This window comes from Castanea sativa, chromosome 12 (genome assembly GCF_040712315.1).
Source record: "Castanea sativa cultivar Marrone di Chiusa Pesio chromosome 12, ASM4071231v1".
In the NCBI taxonomy this organism is placed as follows: Eukaryota; Viridiplantae; Streptophyta; class Magnoliopsida; order Fagales; family Fagaceae; genus Castanea; species Castanea sativa.
The window spans coordinates 21,460,451-21,482,593 of NC_134024.1; the positions used below are offsets into that span (position 1 = coordinate 21,460,451).

A 22,143-nucleotide genomic window follows, 5' to 3' on the forward strand; every position below is an offset into this window, starting at 1 on the left:
TTTATCAGTCATAATTTACATACTGAACTGGCCGTTGAACGGACGAAAATGAAGGGGTGAAAAGAGAGAAATGAAAACTAAAGGGGAGAGATGTCACAATCAATACGATTATTTTGTTAGTAAATTATAAGCATTAAAACTTAGAACTTATGTTTTTTGTTGAGATGAAAGGGCAAATCTTTTATGACCCCTTAGTGGTGAAAGTAAACCATGTGAAATTTTCTTTGCATTGGACAAAAGTCGATTAGTGTTGCTTGGATTTTAGGTTAGACAAATAAATTTGCCACTGGATGGAAAATATTTAATTACAGCCTCTGCTTGGATAGAGAGAACAAAATGAAAAGGAACAGAATCTGAAGTGGGAACTGGAAAGTTGTAAAAGAAAGAAAATGTGGTGGTTTTTTTTCAAGTCTTACTTTCATGTATTGTTCTTTTTTTTCTTTTTAAATTTTTAAATTTTATTTTTGACTGTTGGGAAAGTGAGGATTTGAACCCTCGATGCTTCCATAGGTGCCAATTGAGCTAAAAAACTCTTATTATTCGTCAAAAACTACCTCATTTAACAAAAGATATTTTATTGGTTTGGCACAAATGGGCATAGCAGATCTAGAGCCCGTGATCTCAACCTACATTCCCTTATTATGGAAGGAGAAAACATATTTGAGCTAGAAATTATTGACACATGTTCTCATTTCATTCCGTCTCCTCTTTGTATTCTTTCTTTAAATTGTCTTAACCTTAAACTCTCAAACATATAATAATTCATGTTATTCTCTTTTCAAGATGTGAGCCTATCTATTTTAACCCTATGTTACCTCTTTTATGACTTGAATCTATGCTTATACATAAATCAAAGTTTTGGTTTAAGTTACTTAAGAAATGAGTAGCTCCCACAGGATGTGGACAAGTTGCTAAAGGAGCAAAACGTTTAATTGAGAACCTTAATTAATACTAGTGTTGGCTGCACGTGCTGCCCAGTAATGAGAAAATTAATATAGATTTTGTGTAAAACCGTAAATTTTGGCTCACCTAATTTGACTATATTAAAAAAGAAGTATAAAAGTATAACAAAATATTACAATATTTTCACAATATCTTCATTTTTAGGATCCAAATAGATATTTTATTTTATTTGAGAGAAATGCTACATTCATAACATTTTTAGATTAAATTCTAAATGACAAGTTATTATTGGTTTTCAACTGATAACATTGTTATTGTTATTCTCAAAATATTTATTTTCAGTTGTGGTTGGTCACAATCTCATATTTTATTATTTTATTTCGACTGGTAAGAAATTGATACTTCAATATTTGTAAAAATATTGTGAAATTTGTTGTGTCGGTATAACAATACATATGCCAGCTTACATAAATATTTAAAAGAAAAAAAAAAAACACAAATCAATTACTGGGGAAAAAAAAAACTTTAGGCACAGTAGAAATTAATGTTAAAATGTTGTGGACTTAACTTTTTTTATTTGAATTATAAGAAATTGAGATTTTAACAACTGTGAAAATATTGTGATAATAATAAGTGTTGTAACATTTTCTCAAAACATTTATTTTCAGTTGTGGTTAGTCACAATCTTATATTTTATTATTTTATTTTGACTTGTAAGAAATTGACACGACAATAATAGTGAAAATATTGTGAAATTTTTTGTGTCAATATAACAATATACATGCTAGCTTACATAAATATTTCAAAGAAAAAAAAATACAAACCAATTACTGAAAAAAAAAAAAAAAAAAAAAAAAAAAAAATTTAGGCACTGTAGCTACAGTGCCAGTTGATAAACTAAAAGCACTGGAGCTCCAGTGCTATCCATCAATAATAGCTTACCTATGATTTATTGTGAAATTAATGTTAATATGTTGTGGATTTAGCATTTTTTTTATTTGATATATAAGAAACTGGGATCTCAACAATTGTGAAAATATTGTAATAACAATAAGTGTTGTAACATTTTCTCAAAACATTTATTTTCAATTGTGGTTGGTCACAGTCTCTTTTTTTTTCTTCGACTTGTAAAAAATTGATACCTCAATAATTATGAAAATATTGTGAAATTTGTTGTGTTAGTATAACAATATATATGCCAGTTTATATAAATATTTAAAAGAAAAAAAAACAAACCGATTACTGGGAAAAAAAAAACTTTAGGCACTATAAAAATTAATGTTAAAATGTTGTGGACTTAACATTTTTTTATATTTGATCTATAAGAAACTAAGATCTCAACAATTGTGAAAATATTGTGATAACAATAAGTGTTGTGACATTTTTTTAAAACATTTATTTTCAGTTGTGGTTGGTTAAAGTCTCATTTTTATTATTTTATTTAGACTTGTAAGAAATTGACACGTCAATAATTGTGAAAATATTGTGAAATTTGTTATGTCAGTATAACAATATAAATGTCAGTTTACATCAATATTTAAAAGAAAAAAAAAACACAAACCGATTACTAAAAAAAAAAAAAAAAAAAGTAAAAGTGACTAACTAAACTAAAACATTGTTATAGCCACAGTGCTACAGTGTATTGTGATAACAATAAGTGTTGTAATATTTTTTTTAAAACATTTATTTTCAGTTGTGAAATTTATTGTGTATTATCACATTATTGAGTGTCCATTTGGCAATAAAAGGTCTATTTGGTAAAAGATTTTTAGTAACATTATTTAAGTGTTGTGAAAATATGTGTAGGTGAAAAAATATTATAAAAATAAGTGTACTGTTATTTAAATAACAAAAACTATTATTTAAACAACAACACAAAACAAGCCCAGAGCTTTTTGCTAAATATAAGATAAAAAATTATAATTTTTATATTAAATATGTGATAACAAACTTACACTTATTTTATTTTTTAAATTAAGACAAAAAGAAAAAAAAAAGCTTCAAATGGACACTGATTTTTATTTTATTATTTTATTTCGACTGGTAAGAAATTAACACGTCAATAATTGTGAAAACTAAACCAAAGAACTGTTGTAACTGTAGTGCTACAGTGTATTGTGATAACAATAAGTGTTGTAACATTTTTTTAAAATATTTATTTTCAGTTGTGATTGGCTACAGTCTCATATTTTATTATTTTATTTCGACTTGTAAGTAATTGACATGTCAATAATTGTGAAATTTGTTGTGTTAATATAACAATATAAATGTCAGCTTACATCAATATTTAAAAGAAAAAAAAAACACAAACTGATTACTGGAAAAAAAAAATCTCATATTTTATTTTATTATTTTATTTCGATTTGTAAGAAATTGACACGCCAAATTTTGTGAAAATATTTTGAAATTTGCTGTGTTAATATAACAATATAAATGTCAGCTTACATCAATATTTAAAAGAAAAAAAAAAAACTTATGTAGCTATAGTGTTGCACAGTGCAAAACACTAGATGTACAATACTAAGACACTGTAGCGGCATAGCCGCTTTATTTCGACTTGTAAGAAATTGACACGTCAATAATTGTGAAATTTCTTGTGTCAGTATAACAATATAAATGTCTGCTTATGACAATATTTAAAAGAAAGGAAAAACACAAACCGATTACTGAAAAAAAAAAAAAAAAAAAAAAAAAAAAAAAAAAAAAAAAAAAAACCAATCTCATATTTTATTTTGTTATTTTATTTCGACTTATAAGAAATTGACACGTCAATAATTATGAAAGTATTGTGAAATTTGTTGTGTCAGTATAATAATATAAATGTCAGCTTACATCAATATTTAAAAAAAAAAAAAAACACAAACCGATTACTGAAGAAAAAAAAACCAATCACATATTTTATTTTATTATTTTATTTCGACTTGTAAGAAATTGACAAGTCAATAATTGTGAACAAATATTGTGAAATTTTTTGTATTAGTATAACAATATAAATGTCAGCTTATATTAATATTTAAAAGAAAGAAGAAAAAAAACACAAACCGATTACTGAGAAAAAAAAAAACTTTAGGCACTGTAGCTACAGTGCTAGTTGAAAAAACGAAGGGAAAAAAAAAAGACTCACTAAACCAAAGCACTATTGCAGCTACAATGCAAAACGTTGTATGAACAGTGGCAAAACACTATAGCGGCATAGCCGCTTTTTATATAGTTAATAGAAGTGAGCATGGTTCTTATCATTAAAAAATAAAAAATAAAAGAAACAGATGCTCTTATTAATTTGTTACATACTTACCTGTCCAATTTTTCTTTAATTTTATTATTTAAGATTTTTTTTTTGTTATTAGGAATTGGGTAATTAGATAATGATATGATAGACGGTTAGCTTAGTATTTGAATAAATCTTATCTACTTTTAGTCGATAAAGATTATATTTCCTTTGAATTTAAATATTAACTTTTGTGTGAGGGCTTTTATTTTTAGGACACGGGCTCAAGTAGGAACAAAGATCTTGAGCCCAATACTTATTGTTTTGAGGGATTGGGCTTGGTTCACCGCAACTAAATTGGGCTGATTTCGAACCAGGTGGTGCACAAAGCACGAATCCTACAACACATAACTAACATATGAGAAATATATGCATTGAACAGCAAAAAGACAGCAAAAGAACATGAAATAAAGCATTAGGGATCCTTGAAATAATATAAAGTACTTTGTTACTTTCTTGATTATGTGATATACTATGCTCACTAGGACGTGTTACAAGGTCCAAATAAGTTCAAAAATCACAGACTTAGATGGCCTTTCAAGCCTCTAAGACTTGCAAAGTTTGAATCCCTTTGAATCCAAGAGTGTTCTCTAGTGACTACTTGAGGATACCGGACGGTATTTCTCTCTCTTTTCTCTCCTTTTGAATTCTGACAAAGTTTTTCTCAAGGATTTTACTCTAATGTACTGTTACTAAACGCCTTTCACTGGTGGCTGCTTCCCCTTTTATAGTGTCATTCTAGGGTTTCTAAGGTACCACTAATTCCCTCCATTTGCTCCCTTAGGTACCAGAACCAATGTTGTGCTAGCAACATTGGTAGCTGGTTCCTTTCTCATTCCTCATTATTTTTTTCTTTTGGGGTTTCTTCCTCAAAAGCCTCTTGCTGACTTTTCGTTCTGGAGTGTACTAAAGAGTTGATCTTGGTCTTTCTTCTTTCAAGGCTTCTAGATCCCACATTTTCAAACTCAACTTTTGGCTGCCTTTTCCTTTGTCAATTTTTCCAAGTAAGCTGATTCATTCCTGCCAGGTTGAAAGTTTCCCAACCACCTTCCTTCATGGTTCTTCTTTCTGAGTTCCCCCAAGGTACCAGCTCCTTGTTCATGAAGGCTTGGTTCTCAAGCCTTTTGATTCATTTTCTGCATCATTAGGTGGCTGATAGAGACATATCTGCTCTCGCTCCTTGTGTTTCTTGGCACCCCCCTGAATTGTCTTAATCCAAACTTGGTCTTGCTGCACGTCCTGAGGATCCCAGGCTCTTAAGAATTCCCAAGTATCCTAGCCCAATTATATTTCCAGGACTCCCCAATGATTTTCCTAAACTTTGATGGCTGGGTTGGGCTTTTTCTCTCCTTTATTTCATGGGGCCCGAAACCTGCCCATCCATGGACCTAGGTCTCTCCTTATGGACCATTAACGGGTTTGGATCTCTCCCTTTTTTCCTTTATTAGAAGCCCAAATGTTTTATGATTTCAACCATTTGTGTTGTTTTTTGGGCCTTGGTACAACATTGTGATTTTTTGGACCTCAACAACTTTATCTTGTAAAGCCATCTATTAGTGGCGTTGAATGATAAAGTAAGCTGGAAAATTATTATTATTGAATGAGTATTCATTTTAGAGGTCTAGACTGTCTCGAAGTAGGTCTTGGTTCCCTCAAAGCAACCAACAATCCAACTGGGTTTATAACACATTTTTTGGGTGCTAAATTTATTATGAGTTGAAAATTTTAGAATAGTTGATGAATTCCATCTTAAAGCGCATTTAATGGGGCTCTATTTTTTTGGGTCTAGTGTACGTGGTTTTGAGGGAAATATCAAAGTAGATTGAGAAGTTTTTTAATTTTTAGATAAATTTTTTTTGAAGACATGAATTAGTAAGAGAATGTCTTATTTTGTAGGCATTTTACATGAGATTTGAGATATATTTTAGAATCACCTAAAAATCCAGTCTTAAAAAAAAAAAAAAAAAAAAAAAACCTTTTATATAAAGGTGGTCTTTCGGGAGGTAATTTGCAGGATAGCATTAGTGAGGGAAAGAATATAATAAGTTGACATGCATTAGAAACAATGCTGCAAACTAGCATCTCGAATTTTAAAGGCTCGATTTCAATCTAAATACCAAGTCTCATATAGTCAAGTTCCACTTTCTAATCTGGGGTTTTTTTGTCACATAGATCTCAAGTCTTATAGACCCAAATTTGTAAAAAGTAAATCTGAGTCCACAAGACTCGATTTCTATAGTGAAACAAATCAAAACAAATTAGATTGGGTAGGAACAGAGGAGCAGAGAATAAAGGAACAGAGAACGGAGGAACAAATTAGGAAGGAAGAAGAAGAAGAAGAAGTAGAGAAGGAGGTGGAGGAGGAGGAGGAGGAGGAGATGAAGAAGAACAGAGGACCAGATTTGACAGGAAGAAAAAGACTCAGATCTTGAAGGAAGAAGAAAAGAACTGAGGAAGAAGAAGAAACAAATTTGTACGTGGAATGGAAAGAATGGGAACTCGAGTTTTAAATACTCGATTTCCACGTGAAATGGAAACAGACTGCCATCACATGCAATTCGAGGGCCGAAATTGGGATTAACCCCGTTTGCCAAATAATATAATTAGTAGGCACTATTTTGGAAGTATATTTCATACTAACATCTCGAGTTTAAAAGACTCGATTTAGGGCCTATAAATCGAGTTTTAAATACTCAGTTTTCATGTTCTGATCAGATCTGAGCTGGCGCTTTTCCACGTGGCGTCTACTGGAAATCAAGTCTTAGAGACTCGATTTATATCTATAAAACATTTACAGTGAAAAGGATTTCAAGTGTTTGGAGTACAAAACACATATCAGCCACCATCAACCTCCACCAAATACAAGCACAGACCAGCCACTATCAACCCATAAATCCGAGCATTAATCCAACAATTCAACACAAATCCACCCCCAACAACCACCTAAAATCTAGATTAAAAAAAATAAAAACCCCAAAACCCACGACTTGTTTGGCTTGTTGATTGGGGTTCTCTGCAAGAAAATCCAAAAACCCACGACCCTAAAAGTCAGATTGGAACTTGAGAGGAACCCACTGTCATGGAGGCCGATCGGCCATGGAGGCTTCACCGAAAGAGAGAAAACGAGAGAGAGAGAGATACCGATCATAGCAGATGAAGGTGAAAGAAGCCACCATTGCGATAGCGGTGATGAGAGGCTGTAGGCGGCGATGCAAGGGCTTCAGCTATGGTGGTCATGTCTGATGAGAAGGATCGTCATTGGCTGTGCGATTGAACGGAGAGGAAAGTGATGCCGGGGTTTAATCGGGGGCAACCACTGTTATCGGAGAAAGGGAAAGAGAGGCAGCGGATTGCGGAGGAGGTAGGCGGAACAGCATCAGAGTGCGCCGCCATATGTTGATGATGAGCAGTGGTGATGAGAAGAAGCGTGATGGTGGTGATGGAATGGATGTTGTTGATTGGGAGAGCTGAACATGTGTGTAAGGAGGTTGAAGATGTAGGCTTAAAATATTTTACTTGTTTTGTAAAGGGTCAGCTTATAAATTGAGTTTTAGAGACTCGATTTCTAGGTAGACGCCACGTGGAAAAAACGCCAAATCAGACGTGATCAGAACACTGAAACTGAGTCTTTGAAACTCGATTTATAAGCCCTAAATCGAGTCTTTTAAACTCGAAATGTTAGTAAAAAATATAGTTTTGTAATAGTGCTTACTAATTATATTTGTTTGACAAACAAGGTTAATTCCCAATTTTGGCCCTAATTCGAGTTTTAGAGTCTCGAAATGCTAGTTTGCTATATAGTTTTGCAAACATGACAACTAACTAAAATTTTGGATATCTTTAAAATTAATTTTGATGGAGCTGTTTTTGCCGAAGAAAACTGTTCAAGTGTAGGAGTTATTGTTTGAAACAGAGAAGGCTTAGTGATTGCAGCCATGTCAGAAAAAATCCCCCAACTTCTCTAGCCAACAGAAATTGAAGCCATGGCAACCACAAAGGCTCTTGAGTTTGCTAGGGAGGTGGGCATCTTGGAAGTTGTTCTTGAGGGAGACTCGCTGTTGGTGATTAAGGCATTAGCAACCAAGGACGTTGGACTTGCTCTATTTGGTCTATTGATACCGGATGCCTACAGGTTCACTTCAACTTTTTCTTTATTGTGTTACTCTCATACAAAGAGAAAGGGCAACCAAGTAGCGCATGATTTGACAAAGTTAGCTGTTAATATCCCAAATTGTGTAATATGGATGGAAGATGTTCTATGGAATGTTTTTGCTTTATATGAGGCTGATTTGGCCGGAATTTCTTAATAAAAGATTGCAGCATTCATTCTCAAAAAATAAAATAAAATAAAATATTACAAAAATGATGTTAAAAGCCACACACAAAAAAAAAAAAAATCGCTCTCTCGGTCACGTAAATAGTATAGACAGTGTTCTTTCGGTCCAGCCCGGGAACCAGTAAACCAAATAACTAACACCCCCTGGTCACATTCGAAACTCACGTAATAAATACTTGGATCAGTTCAGTAAAATATCAGTCAAAACAATCAAATATTGAGAATTGAAACGCAAAGAAATGGCAGGAGGAAGGTACAATCTAAACCCAAGATCCAAGTCTCCAATCCTCCTCATTTTTCTCTCTCTCTTCGCTATCTCCGTCCTCTTCTTCCTCTTCTCTCTCTCCCCCAATACCCGACCCGACTACTACAACAACCCTCACCCGACCCGATCACCCGAGACTTCCTTCGTCGCTTCCTTAGAAGATTTCCTCGCTCGCCGTGCCCCGAAACCCCGCTCCGACGACACCGTTTCCGCAACCGATAACACCGACGACGTCGTTAAAGCACTGGACGACTCGATGTATACGATAGAGACTGAGAGATTGGTGCACGGAGATTCGTACTACCCTTTCTCGACGCCGATTAGGGTTTACGTGTACGAAATGCCGTTCAAGTTCACCTACGATCTACTTTGGCTGTTTCGTAACACTTACAAGGACACCTCTAATCTCACCTCCAATGGCAGCCCCGTCCACCGCTTGATCGAACAGGTTCCTCAATTTTTGCTCTTTTTTTTTTTTTTTGAAAAATCGTGTTTTGATCTGTTTGGTTGCTGAGAAAATGAAAAATTTTGGATGCAGCATTCGGTGGATTACTGGCTGTGGGCGGATCTGATTGCGCCGGAATCGGAGAGGTTGTTGAAGAATGTGGTGAGAGTTAATAGGCAGGAAGAGGCTGATCTTTTCTACATACCGTTCTTCACTACGATAAGCTTCTTCTTGCTCGAGAAACAACAGTGCAAAGCGCTTTACAGGGTGTGAGTGCTCCTTCAAGGTTTTACTTTATTTATTGCTCTGCATTGTTCCTAATTTGTTAACAAATTTAAGATTTTTTTTTTTTTGGGTGTGTATAGAGGATTTGATGCTAGGTGTGTAGGTTATGATTATTGAATGATTGTGCTTTCAAAGTATTTGTTTTGAAATTTATTGAGGATTTTTCTTTGATTGAGTGTAGCAGAAATGAGAATGTTAAGATAGATTAGTGGGAATACACGGAAAGATAGGATTCAAAAGGAGAAAATTTGCATAAAGATATGGATAGATGGTTTGGTCATGTTCATAGGAGAGTGACTAATGAACCATTAAGAAAGAGTGAGTTGATTCAAGTTTGAGGGAATGAAAAAGGTTTGAGGAAGGTCGAAAATAGCATTAGTAGAAGTTATAAAAAAAAGACAGGTCAATTTGGAAAGTAAGGGAGAGCATGACTTTAGATAGAATAGGATGGAGGAAAAGAATTCATGTGGCCGCCTCCAATCGAATCTGTCGAGGATCCATAGCTGACCCCAAATATAGGGACTAAGGCTTTGTTGTTGTTGAAATGTATGGTTAGATTTATTGGTGTCTAGCTTAAATGTGGATGGTTGGATGGAATTTTTTCAGATGTTGTTCATGTAGTGTGAAAGAGTTAGTTGAAGCAATATAGTCATTATCTCACATTTTTTATATTGATTAACTTAATGTTTTACCTAATAATAGGGTACCTCATTATTGTGAAAGTTAGAGTTGCTAATTGGGGTTCTGACTTGTTATTATGATTGTCTTTAAGCTTTTGAGAGTCCAAATGAGTGTATTCACTATAATTGTCTTTCTGATTCATACATCTCACTGTGCTGCTTGAAATTTTTTCTATTCTCACAAATCATTTGTTTTATAAAGATTTGGGAAATGGAAAACAAAGTTGGAATTTGGGATGCTACATTTGTATTAATGGATGGACTCTGGCATATGTAATAATGTCTCTGGCCTGAATTATTTCAATGGTCCTTGGACCATATGGCATCTCCTATCATAAACAAGGGGTGGAGCTTGTAATGGAAAAAAGAGTAGTCTGTGGGCTGAATTCTGGAGATGACTGTCATGTATTGACTCTTTTTTCTATTAGTTTTTGTGCCTTTTGGTATATTGTTGGCTTATCAAATTTTGAGAGTTGTGTGGAGGTTCGTAAGATTTTAGAAATCTTTGTAAATTTTACAATTCGCATATCTGTTCTTAAAGCTCTTAAATACTCATAACCGTGGATGTAGGAAGCTCTAAAGTGGGTGACAGATCAGCCTGCCTGGAAGCGATCTGGAGGAAGGGATCACATACTTCCAGTTCATCATCCCTGGTCTTTCAAATCTGTACGCAAATTCATGAAGACTGCAATTTGGCTACTACCAGATATGGACTCCACAGGGAACTGGTGATTAGAGAAGTTGCAAATAAATCTATGTTTTAGGATTTTATCACTCATTATAGTTGCAAATACATTTTTCTTAAGAAATTTTTTTTTTCTTTAAAAAAATATTTCAGGTACAAGCCGGGGCAGGTGTTTCTGGAAAAAGACCTAATTCTTCCTTATGTTCCCAATGTTGAATTATGTGATGCCAAATGCTTATCAGAAACAGAACCAAAGAGAAGCACACTACTGTTTTTCCGTGGGCGTCTTAAAAGAAATGCTGTAAGAATTTTGATTAATCAATGACTAATTTTCGGATTATTTTCATTCATTTATGCTTAAACTTTTGGAAGTAAAAATAAAACTTCTTCTCCACCAGTCTTAAGTTGTTTATGTGAGTCTTCGGCTGTTCACCTGGTTGACTTTTTGTAACTTGGATGGCACAAGGTAATGACTTTGTGAGATTTTATCACTGCCTCAATTCATATTAAGTTACATCTGTTGAATCATCTTTGAAACACAGACATATTATGCAACTATTCTAAAATATGGCACAAATGATTATTTATATTTTTGGTATGGGGCTGGTTGGAGTATCTTTGGTTACCTGCAGTTTTAATATTTGGCTATTTTTTACATATCAAAAAAAATATTTGGCTATTTTTAGAAAATACTTAATAACTTAATGATGTTTGTGTTTTCTTGGAGCAAAACTGAGAAAACTGACTGAATTCTCTATGAAGTTTGACTATAATGTCTTCCTGTTTCCACTTGCAATTTGATGAGACTGAATTTTTCTTAAGATACATAAGTTGAATTTCTGCACCTGGGTTGCTCCAAAGATGTTGAGTTTATCCCTAAATGACAAATCAAGGTTGTAGAATATTTTACTGTTCGGGCCAATGAGCTCTAGCTTAACTGGCACCTCCTCCCCATATAAGTATTGGGTGAGGGTGTGCTCATGGGTTCAACACCCATTGGGTGAATGTGCAACTTACCAACTGTAAAACGAAGAATATGCGACTGTTCAGGTTAATTTATCTTGTTCCAAGTATTTTTTTTATGATATGGTGCACGAGCTTGTGTGTGATCATGTTTATAAGAGTCGTCTAAATCTTGTTCCACCCCAGTAAAGATTATGGGCAAGGATTTATTATTTTGAGTGCCGTGACATTCATCTCTATAATGTTTTTGAGACCCCAAAAAGATTTAAATCAATTGTACCATCAAACTGATTGATCTGATGCTGCTTTGGGGTGTCGATCATGTCTGAGAACATGATATCTGGCGATATATATATATATATATATGTATGTATGTATGTATGTATGTATGTATATCTATTTTTATAAGGTATCTGACCATAAATTAGATGGTTTTGTCATCTCTTACTTTTCACTCCTGGCCTATGATGTCTCTACATGATCATGTGTGTGAACAAGTTTACGACTTTTTCCATATCTCTGTCCTGGATGATCACTCATGTGTATCCCTTTGTTTGCCTGTGCATATTTTATGTTCCGAGTTCATGCTGCTTATTTTATTATATGCTACTTTTAGGGAGGAAAAATACGTCCTAAACTTGTAGCAGAACTAAGTGGTGCTAAGGATGTAGTTATAGAGGAGGGAACAGCTGGAGAGGGAGGCAAAGCAGCAGCTCAGAATGGCATGCGCAAGTAATATAGTTATTTGCTTACAATGTTTTGCAATGTAACTTTTTTGTTGCACTCTGTAAGTAGTTATGTTGTTTCCTCTGTCTCCAGGTCTATCTTTTGTTTAAGTCCAGCTGGTGACACTCCATCGTCTGCTAGATTGTTTGATGCTATTGTTAGTGGATGTATTCCTGTTATAGTTAGTGATGAATTGGAGCTTCCTTTTGAAGGAATACTTGATTACAGGAAGGTATGCATCTATTCTTAAAGCCTGATCTTTTATTTCCTTCCCTTGATGCTTCTCTTGAAAGCATAAAGAAAGTTTATTGATTAGATGTGGGAATGTAAATTAAGGATGACACCAACGTTGCAATAATGTTAAACAAATATAGAGATAATTTAGTGATTGTGGTAGGGAGCAAAGCAAGTATTTCAAATTATATGAGAATAATTTTTTTTTTTTTTTTTTTTTAAATCCCACTAACGAAAATTTATATATTGAATTAGGGCTGACAATTTTTTTGTTTCCTCATGTCTTAATGTTTGGATATTAAGATGAACTAGAAACCTAGACATGTATTCATAGCTGGCAGGCGTGCCTAGTCCATTTGACGTGGCAGATGAGAGCTATAAGTTGTGTGGATTGCCTTATTTTGAGTATGACCAGCATTTGCTGAGGCTTTGATTTGTTTATCCTCCCATGTAGATAGCTTTATTTGTTTCGTCCAGTGATGCAGTCCAGCCAGGGTGGCTTTTAACATTTTTAAAAAGTGTTGGACCTGCTCAGATCAGAGAAACGCAACGGAACCTTGCCAAGGTTTGTGACTACAAATTTAATAATTTACTGCTATTTGCTTATCATTTTAATTACTTGGATTAGATGCATGCATATTTAGGTTCTGTGCTCTAACCATCATGGTTCCATTTATGCTGCAGATAGAAAAAAATTGATAATTTTTCCTTTCCTTTATCTTACTCTTTTCAAGATCCACATGCTTGTAGATTTTTTTTTTGATAAATAATACCTTTATTGATTTAAAGGAGATTTTATGTACACAGGGCAAATACACAAAACTCTTTTAAAAGAATGCTATAGAAAACAGAATTATAGTCTTAATTCTTAAAGAAAAAGGGTCTATGAACATGATGTCCTTTTCATGATGTCCTTTTTATGCAATAAATCTTTGATTACCTATCAATAAAAAAAAAATGAAAGAAAGAGGGTCTATGAAGTCTACTAGCGGATGCCTATCATTTCCTTCTGTGCACTGAGACCACTCAAACAGAGAGATCACAAAAGAATATTTCAGCTTGATCACTGATCATTGAAATTTCCACCCCAATAAAAACAATCATTCCTCTCCCTCCAAAGTGTCCATATTAGACATAAGGGGGGCCATTCCATGCCAAATAGCTGCCATGTTTTCCAATCCAATTCTTCCAGCCAAAGAAGAGCTCCACAATGGCCATAGGCATCCCCAAACATAGAAGAGAGTAGTGACCACAGCTTCTGAGCTACATCACAATGCACTAAGAAATGATCCACATTTTTGCCGTTACATCTATGCATACAGCATCAATCCACCAATGTTATGCCTTTTTTCGTCAGATTGTCACAGGTCAAAATCTTATCCCACAAAGCTGTACATACAAAAGGAGCCACCATTCCAGTATCTTTATTGCACCTCACACTCTTCCAAGTAAAAAAAATCACCAGCAGAACCATTTATTTATTTATTTTTTTTTTTTTGATAAGTCTATTTACAATGGGTGAGGGGATTTGAACCTTGAACATCTTTGTTGGAAACACCAAGAGGTACCAGTTAAGCTACTAGGCTCTTGGCAACTGTCTAGTGGAACCTAAATCTCAGAATAAGAATAAACATTCAAATTGACCATTTTCTGTCACTTTAAAACGATCAGGTCCCTCTTCTCTTGGGATATTGGCATACAATGTATCAAACAAAAGTCCACAGATTTCAATTCCCAATCACTTAAAGCCGTCCAAAGTGAATATTCCAAGATTGTGCCCCCCCCCCCCCCACGCCACCACCACCACCACCACCACCACCACCACCACCATTGTGATTCTGTTGCATATCGTTTCTTTTTTTCCTTCACTCTTCATCCTATATTTATGCACTGAATTGAGAATGGTTATACACACGTAATACCTAATCTAATTAGTTTGCTAAGTACTAACACAAATCCTTTACACAGTTGATAGATATTTTGTGTTAAACATTAATTATTTAAATTAGGTTGGTAAATCAGATATTTCTTTGAGGGGATCACTTTATTATGTTAATTTTGTGCAGTACTCTAGGCATTTTCTATATTCCAGTCCAGCTCAACCTTTGGGTCCAGAAGACTTGGTTTGGAGAATGGTTTGTGTTTTTTTCTTCCTCAACTCAGAAGTTAGCTTGTGTTTGTAATTTTTGTTTATGAATAAATTTGAGGAAGTAATGTTCAAGAAAAGTTATGCTGATGGTAAATCTGCCTCCTTGTGTGATTGCAGAATTTTTTTATTGTAAATTTCCTTTTCTGGGGTTATATGTATATAATTTTTGTTTTACATTGTGGAAAATTTTGAGGTATTGTAGATTATGGGTATTCTAGGAGACAGTCTTTTGTGTAATATGATTTAGTTTGACATCAAGATTCCTGATCTAGCATGAAAATGGCATACTGCTGTGCTTTTCTAAACCAATTATGGATCTCCCAATGGTTATGGGTGACAATTTAGAGAAGAAATTTAGAAACTGATAATGAGCCATGTTAGGTTTTCTAAAATAACAGAAAATATTTTGATACTTGATTTCAAGTTGACAAAAGTTCAGTCTCTATTTGACATTAATACCCTCTATTAGGCTTAGCACCTGAAGTTTAGCCAAGACAGCTAAATCCCATTTAAATTCTCACCTAACTGGTTCTTTATTGTATAACAACTTGGAGGGCCTATGGGGGCATCATTTTACTTTAAACAAATGATGGTGTTGAGCCTAATTCTTTTTCTTGTTTAAATAAATTTGTTTTTATGCAGCTTTAGATACATAGACGCCTATGTAACTATTATTGATATTTTCTGCAAAAAAAAAAATCAATGGTTTAGTTTAATTAGACTAAAAAAGTCTTAGTTTATGGTAGAAATCCAATTGCTGTAGAACTGCATATACTACCATTATGTCACATTTTTTATGTGAATCTCTCCCACGTTTTTGACAAATCACAATTTTTATTTTGAGGATGCTATCATGTGAGTGGTGTCATTTAGTTGCATTTCTTAGAGTTTTCTATACCTTTGTTTCTTCCTGTCTGTGAAATCTGTTTCTGTTATGCTGATAGTAGAAGCCATATAACATAATAATGATTTTTTTTTTTTTATGAACTCCAATTCTGAAAGTTCTCTTTACCTTGCTTTTTTTAACAGATGGCTGGTAAGTTGGTAAATATCAAGCTTCACACACGGAGATCTCAGCGTGTGGTGAAAGAATCTAGAAGCCTGTGCACTTGTGATTGCAGACCTGCCAACATTACGAACCCAGGTCTCTTATCTTAATGAATTGCTACTCTCTCTCTCTCTCTTCTCAGACTAAAATATTCTTTTATGCATGGGTGTAATGCTGCTAGGTCAAATGTAATATTCAGTTATCCACTCTGTCAAATTTTGGTCTGTTGTCTCTTAATTTGTTGGCGGTAATCTCTTTGTCATTTAGCTGGATTGTGAATGAAATTTGTTTCCATATATATTGCTTGTGATTTTTTTTATAAGTAATAAGTTTTATTGGAATCAAAGATAAGTACATAGGGATTATACAAGATGTAGATGACATCTTGACGCCAAAGAGTACATTAATCAAGAAACTTGAATAAGTTTGAAAAAGAGAACTTCACTGAAGCGAATGACCAATCGAACAACATCATCAGAAAGTGTAGTTTCAAAAACCTGGTTGACTTCTCACAGCCTCAAAGTTTTAGGCATTTCTCTCTCTCTCTATCCAAAAGCACAACCTCCTCCCCCAATCTCTCTCTCTTTCTTGTTCAGTGTATGGCAACCACTTTGTAGGTTCCATCACAGGAGGTATCATGATACTTTCTTAAGTTTTAGGGTTGTTTGGCAAACTAAAAAACCAGGCCAGTCAAGAACTAGTTAGCTTTAGTTGTTTCAGTTTTATAACTTTTTGGTTCGAAAAACTGGTTCAAAGGGGATTAGATGTATCATATATTTCCATATAAAAAAAGGTTTTAGCTTTGGTTCTTTCAAATACTAAAATACATTTCCTTCAAACTAAAAATTTTAAGTTTTGGTGTTTTGACACGCACAATATTTTAAAAACCGAACTGTTCAAAGAACTAAAAAGGGAGATGTTCAAGGTTTTTAGGTCGAACCGTAATGATGTCATAAATTTCTTAATAATTAATTAAAATAAAATTAAAGATATTAAATTTGTAAATATTAGTAAAATTGACAAAAAAAAATATCTCTAAAAAATAGAAACAAACTTTGAAATAAATTTTCATGATAATATAAGGTTAATAGAAAACAATACAACTTAAATAAGCTTAATTCTTAAATCACAAGTAAATTTAGAAGGAAAAAAAATATTTAATACAATGAGAGAGAGGTGATATAAAAATTGAAAAAAATATTAATCACCATTTAAAAAAAAACTATAAATATTAATAAGTGACAGTGTAATGAAACTGAACTCCGTGATGTTGCAATCTATGGTGCAAACTGGAGAAACTTTTTTTCAGAAAATCAGCTAATTGTATTCCATAGTGCTGGAAATTTCCATCTAATTAGTAGTTGAAATAACTCCATTGAATTTGAGACCCACTCTTGAGAGGAAGAATTGAAGAGCAGTAAATGTGAAGTTTTTCCTCTCCATTTCTTGTGGATAAGACGGTGATAAGCAATGGATGTAGGCTCAACATGCATCTGCAGCAGACCATTTCACAGTTGCACCCGTCACTCACAGCTGACCAGCTCAGCAATTTTAAATTTTGTTGTGAGAAAAGTTGTCTGTAGTATTATTGGCAACCGACCTGATGGTTTGGGATCATTGAAGGCAAGATATCATTTCGAAAATTTCTCTTTTTATGTTGCTGGCTATGGTCATGACTATGGAAAACTGAAACCCTCAGTGTCTCATTTTTGTAGAGTTTGCAAGCTAAGTAGGCAGGGGAATGTTTATTAGGTTTCTCATTTGATTTACACATACAGAAATTTAACAAGCACAATTAAATTCTTTATCTTTAGAATGACAGGCTAAGCTTGTAAAATTATCTGAGCTGCTCAAGTTTGGCTAGTATTCTACTTATTTAGAAGTTGATTCAAGCTTGGGCAGATTTTAACCCAGCGGAGTTTGGTTAAACTTCCAACTTCGTCATGTGTTTTTTTGGTGCCAGACCTGAACATTGTATAACTTAGCTCATTAGTCTCCAACTTCGTCATGTGTTTTTTGGTGCCAGACCTGAACATTGTATAACTTAGCTCATTAGTCTCAGCAACGTTAGACTCGCTTGTACAAATAGTGTGGGTGGGTGAAATTTGGTGGACACTATGGGACCTCAATGAGCACTTCAACTTCAACTGAATTGTGTTGGACCTTCCTGATCAAACTGATCGTCTGTTAAAGGTCTCAGACCAATCAAGACCACCCAGAGAGAGGGGGTGGCTAGGGAGGCTTTGATGGTTAAGTTAAAAAACCAATGGAGAAGTGAAAAATGGAGTGACAGTGCATAGAGTTTGCAAGACATACCTTGTTATGTTGAGTGAAGGGCTATTTATAGAGCATGAGAGGGAGAGGTGTTTGACAGGAAATTGACCTAAGTCATAGCAGTAGACCTGCCAGCTGGTCGTCCTTTCAGCTTACTTGAGGTGATGTCTGTCAAGACACTAGTCTCAAGATGTAAACGAATGGGACAAGTCCAATAAACATTCAGTGCAATAATTGGCTTGTTTGGCCACTATGCTTAACCATTGTATACAGCCATTACCCTTGGATAGTTTGATCACTGTATTTGGCAGTTAAGGTTTTCTAGCCTTCTTAAGACTTCTTTGTTATAAATTTTTTGTAACGGTTGTAGTCCTAGGCTCCTAGCTGGGCACTCTTACTTTGGTGAATAAAATTTCTGACAAGTTCTCTCTTCTTTTTCTATGTGGTGTAATTTTGGGTTCTCTATGACTTATCTGTATATATGAGAATCGAATTTAAGCATACGTTGTTGTAAAAGTGACTTGTAAGATTTATCTGTGACATCATAAGATTGCATATTGATATTAGGATGTTCCATATGCTTATTTTACTAGTGACATGATAAGATTTGATTGGTAATATCATATAATAGAGATAAGGACATGTTACATATGCGTTCACAATGTCATATTTTACTTATATGTATGGAAGTAATAAAGGTAGTGGTGTGTAGAGATACCGAGCTGAATACAAATCCTCTATTCCATTTTTAATGAAATTGACTTGAAAGTACATTATTGTGTGGAAGTAGACAAAGGTTATTTTGTAGTATGCTTGGAACTTAATATGTAATTATAGGAAATGATTGAAATTGAATTGATTAGGCCGCACTCGTGATCCTTGTGTTCTACAGCTTAGCATTTGTGTGGTTGTATAACTTTTTTGTTATGCAGAGATGAACATAGAAATAGGAACAACTTTCACACACACACGCACACACAGACACAGACCAGCAAATCTAGCTTGCGTCTGTGATTCTTATATGCTTACACACTAGAATACAGATTTTTGTTCCTAACTTACCAGTTTACATCTCAGGATCTCACTCTTTATATATTTGCTTTGAAATTGGTTGGGGATTTGGAGGAATACCTTGTTGATTACGGAAGACATTATTTGGATCAATAAGTGTCTTGGCTTGAACTAGTCTATTGTAATTTTTCAAGAAGTACCTTTCACCCCATAGCCTAGCAATCTCTGCAGCATCCTCTGGTTGAACACTAGTATTAACCAATTTCATCACTCCAAGGTCAAAGTCCATGTAATTTACATAAGCAGCCCTGGGACCCTTTGAAACAAATGGTGCCATTGAATCATAAAATCCTCTTATCCAATCTATGTACTCGCTGCTTCTGCTATTATCTTGTTCTTTCCAAGTCACTATATATTGAATTGAAAAAAGATTGCCTTTTCTATGTGGAAAAGGGATGTATTCACTGCATATATTTTGCATAATCCCACCATAAGGGTCTAAGATGACATGACCCTTGGGCTCCTTGTCAAGTGTGTCCAGGGCAGCCCTTAAGCCCATAATAGAAATTGGAGTTCTCACATAGTCAGATTTGACCTTGAAATACCCCTTGTCTTCCAGATACCTATTTTTCATGTCGGAGACTGAGCTGTTATTGATTAGGCCAGAGAAGAAAACAATTGATTCAATCCAAGTCATTTCCTTGCAATCTTCTTTTGCAATACCCAACTCAGGAAACACCTGGTTTAGAATGGATATGGCCTTGCTCCTAGGACCCAGATAAAACCCATTAAACGTAGCTGATATTCCTAGACTTACAGCTTCTGGCAGATCAGCACCGACGAAGCATGACAAATAGAAGTTATCTTCTAAGTAGGGTGCAACGTATTGCCACTTGTGTACTAACTCTGCTACATGGCTTTTGGTGCCTGGTCTAGACACTATGAAAGCAGTCACAGTTGGTGGCACTTTCAACAATTTGATTTTCCAAGAATACACAATCCCCCAAACACCACCACCACCTCCTCTAATTGCCCAAAACACATCCTCTCCCATATCTTCCCGGGATAACAACCTTCCATTAGCATCAATAAGAAGTGCATCCACCACATTATCAGCTGCAAGTCCATATTTCCTGGACAAAAAGCCAAATCCACCACCTCCAACATGCCCACCAACCCCTACAGTGGGGCATGACCCAGCTGAGAATCCATGACTACCTTTGCTCGACTCAGCAATGGCATAGTAAGTCTCACCCAGTGTGGCTCCCCCCTCCACCCAGGCCGTTTCAGTCCCCAAATCCACCAAAACTCGATTCAAATTCATCAAGTCAATAATGACAAATGGAGCTCCATCAGTGGCAACGTACGAAGTCCCTTCATAACTGTGTCCACCGCTCCTTACTCTAATTTCCAACGACCCTTCTCTACAGCAAATCAAAGTGTGCAGTAGCTGGTCGACAGTCTCTGGCAGTATAATGGCTATTGGCTTCGGAATCATGGACTCCGCGAACCTCAGATTTTGAAGGGAAAAGTTGAGGAGCTCATAGTAAGGTGTTGATGACTGATCATTTTCTACGCGGCCATGGCCACTGCCAGGGAGTGTGGTGAAGTTTTTAATGTTATGATGAGTCAAACAAGAAGTGATGCGGTCTGTGCCTGTGGGTGCTGCTGCAGATAAACAATAAGGAACAAGTAAGGATAGGTAGAATTTCAAAACTAAAGGAAATGGGTTCCTCTCCGGCTTCAACATGGCTTAATTACTATTGAAGTTGTTGGTTTAAGAAGAAGTTGAATATCTATGGAAAAAAAAAAATTGAAAGTGGAGGTGGAGATAGATAGTCTGATACATTGAGGACAATGGGATTTTAGTCGGTCGGCCATTTGGTTTTAATTAATTATTTAATCAGGTGTAGACCACTAGACTAGAGAGAAACTTTTGTATTTTTCATTTTTCAGCATGAATGCCATTATAAATTAAAATTACTACTAAATTAAAGCTCCCCATTTTACTATATAAATAAATAAAATTTCACATACATTAATGCATTATGCATGCAGGCCAACCATATATCCCACGTTTGCTTATTTGTCTTTTTTTGTTTTTTGTTTTTTGTTTTTTTTCAAGTGACTTCAAACCAGTGCAATCATGGAGGGCCAGACAAGTTAATTATGAGAGGAAATAATGGTTTATTTTTTGAGTTATGATTGTGCCACATAAAGTAGCACAATTTGTGCCATAGTTCGTCAATGTGGAGAGCTATGAATGGTAGAAGGTTGATGATGGATCTATATTGGGACACCTCTTTACCATTTACAACTCGCCACATGGGCAAGTTATGGCACTAGCATAACTCTTATTTTTTAACTACGAGTGTCAGACCTTTGTCTTCACATGCTTTTATACATATGTGTGTGTGTGTGTCATTAGTCATTATTATTTTTGTCGCATCTCCTTGATTTATTTGAAAGTCCTAACATAAAACTTCAAAATTCATAATAAATAAATTGAAAAGGCCCTGTCTACCATTTATATATATTTATTCATGTAACAAAGCTAAAGTTAAAACTAAAAAGCAAGTAATTAAATAAATGAAAACGAAAGATCCCTTACAAGTTACGTATCAATATTTAGAGTTTGTTTGGGATGTGATAAAAAGTTCAGCTTATTTTAGTTTTTAGTTTCTTTTTTATACTATTTATGGGTCTCGTTACATTTTTTGGTATTATTTATGGGTATTGTACTATTTAGTTAGCTTTTAATTTTTAATTTTTCTATACGTTCAATAAAAAAATTTCAGTTTCAGCTAAATGCGTTTTTTTCAAAGGGATCTTTAATCTATAATTTAGACTAAACTACAAATTACACCTTTT

General features: G+C 34.5%; 1 protein-coding gene across 4 annotated transcripts; it reads left to right on the forward strand.

Annotated features, from left to right (window-relative positions):
• The first annotated feature begins 8,671 nt into the window (after positions 1–8,671).
• Positions 8,672–21,661, forward strand: LOC142619821 (putative arabinosyltransferase ARAD1). Of its 4 annotated transcripts, none has more exons than XM_075793113.1 (10): positions 8,672–9,220; positions 9,311–9,484; positions 10,753–10,910; positions 11,021–11,168; positions 12,447–12,562; positions 12,650–12,788; positions 13,245–13,355; positions 14,857–14,925; positions 15,969–16,083; positions 21,398–21,661. In XM_075793113.1, exons 1-10 carry the CDS (start codon positions 8,747–8,749, stop codon positions 21,475–21,477), a joined length of 1,584 nt encoding a protein of 527 aa, XP_075649228.1. In that variant the 5' UTR covers positions 8,672–8,746; the 3' UTR covers positions 21,478–21,661. The 4 variants fall into 4 exon arrangements, with proteins under 4 accessions (XP_075649228.1, XP_075649229.1, XP_075649231.1 ...); XM_075793114.1 differs by lacking the exon at positions 21,398–21,661 and adding an exon at positions 19,339–19,784; XM_075793116.1 differs by lacking the exon at positions 21,398–21,661 and adding an exon at positions 18,014–19,301 and having other exon boundaries at positions 8,673–9,220.
• Positions 21,662–22,143: the final 482 nt, after the last annotated feature.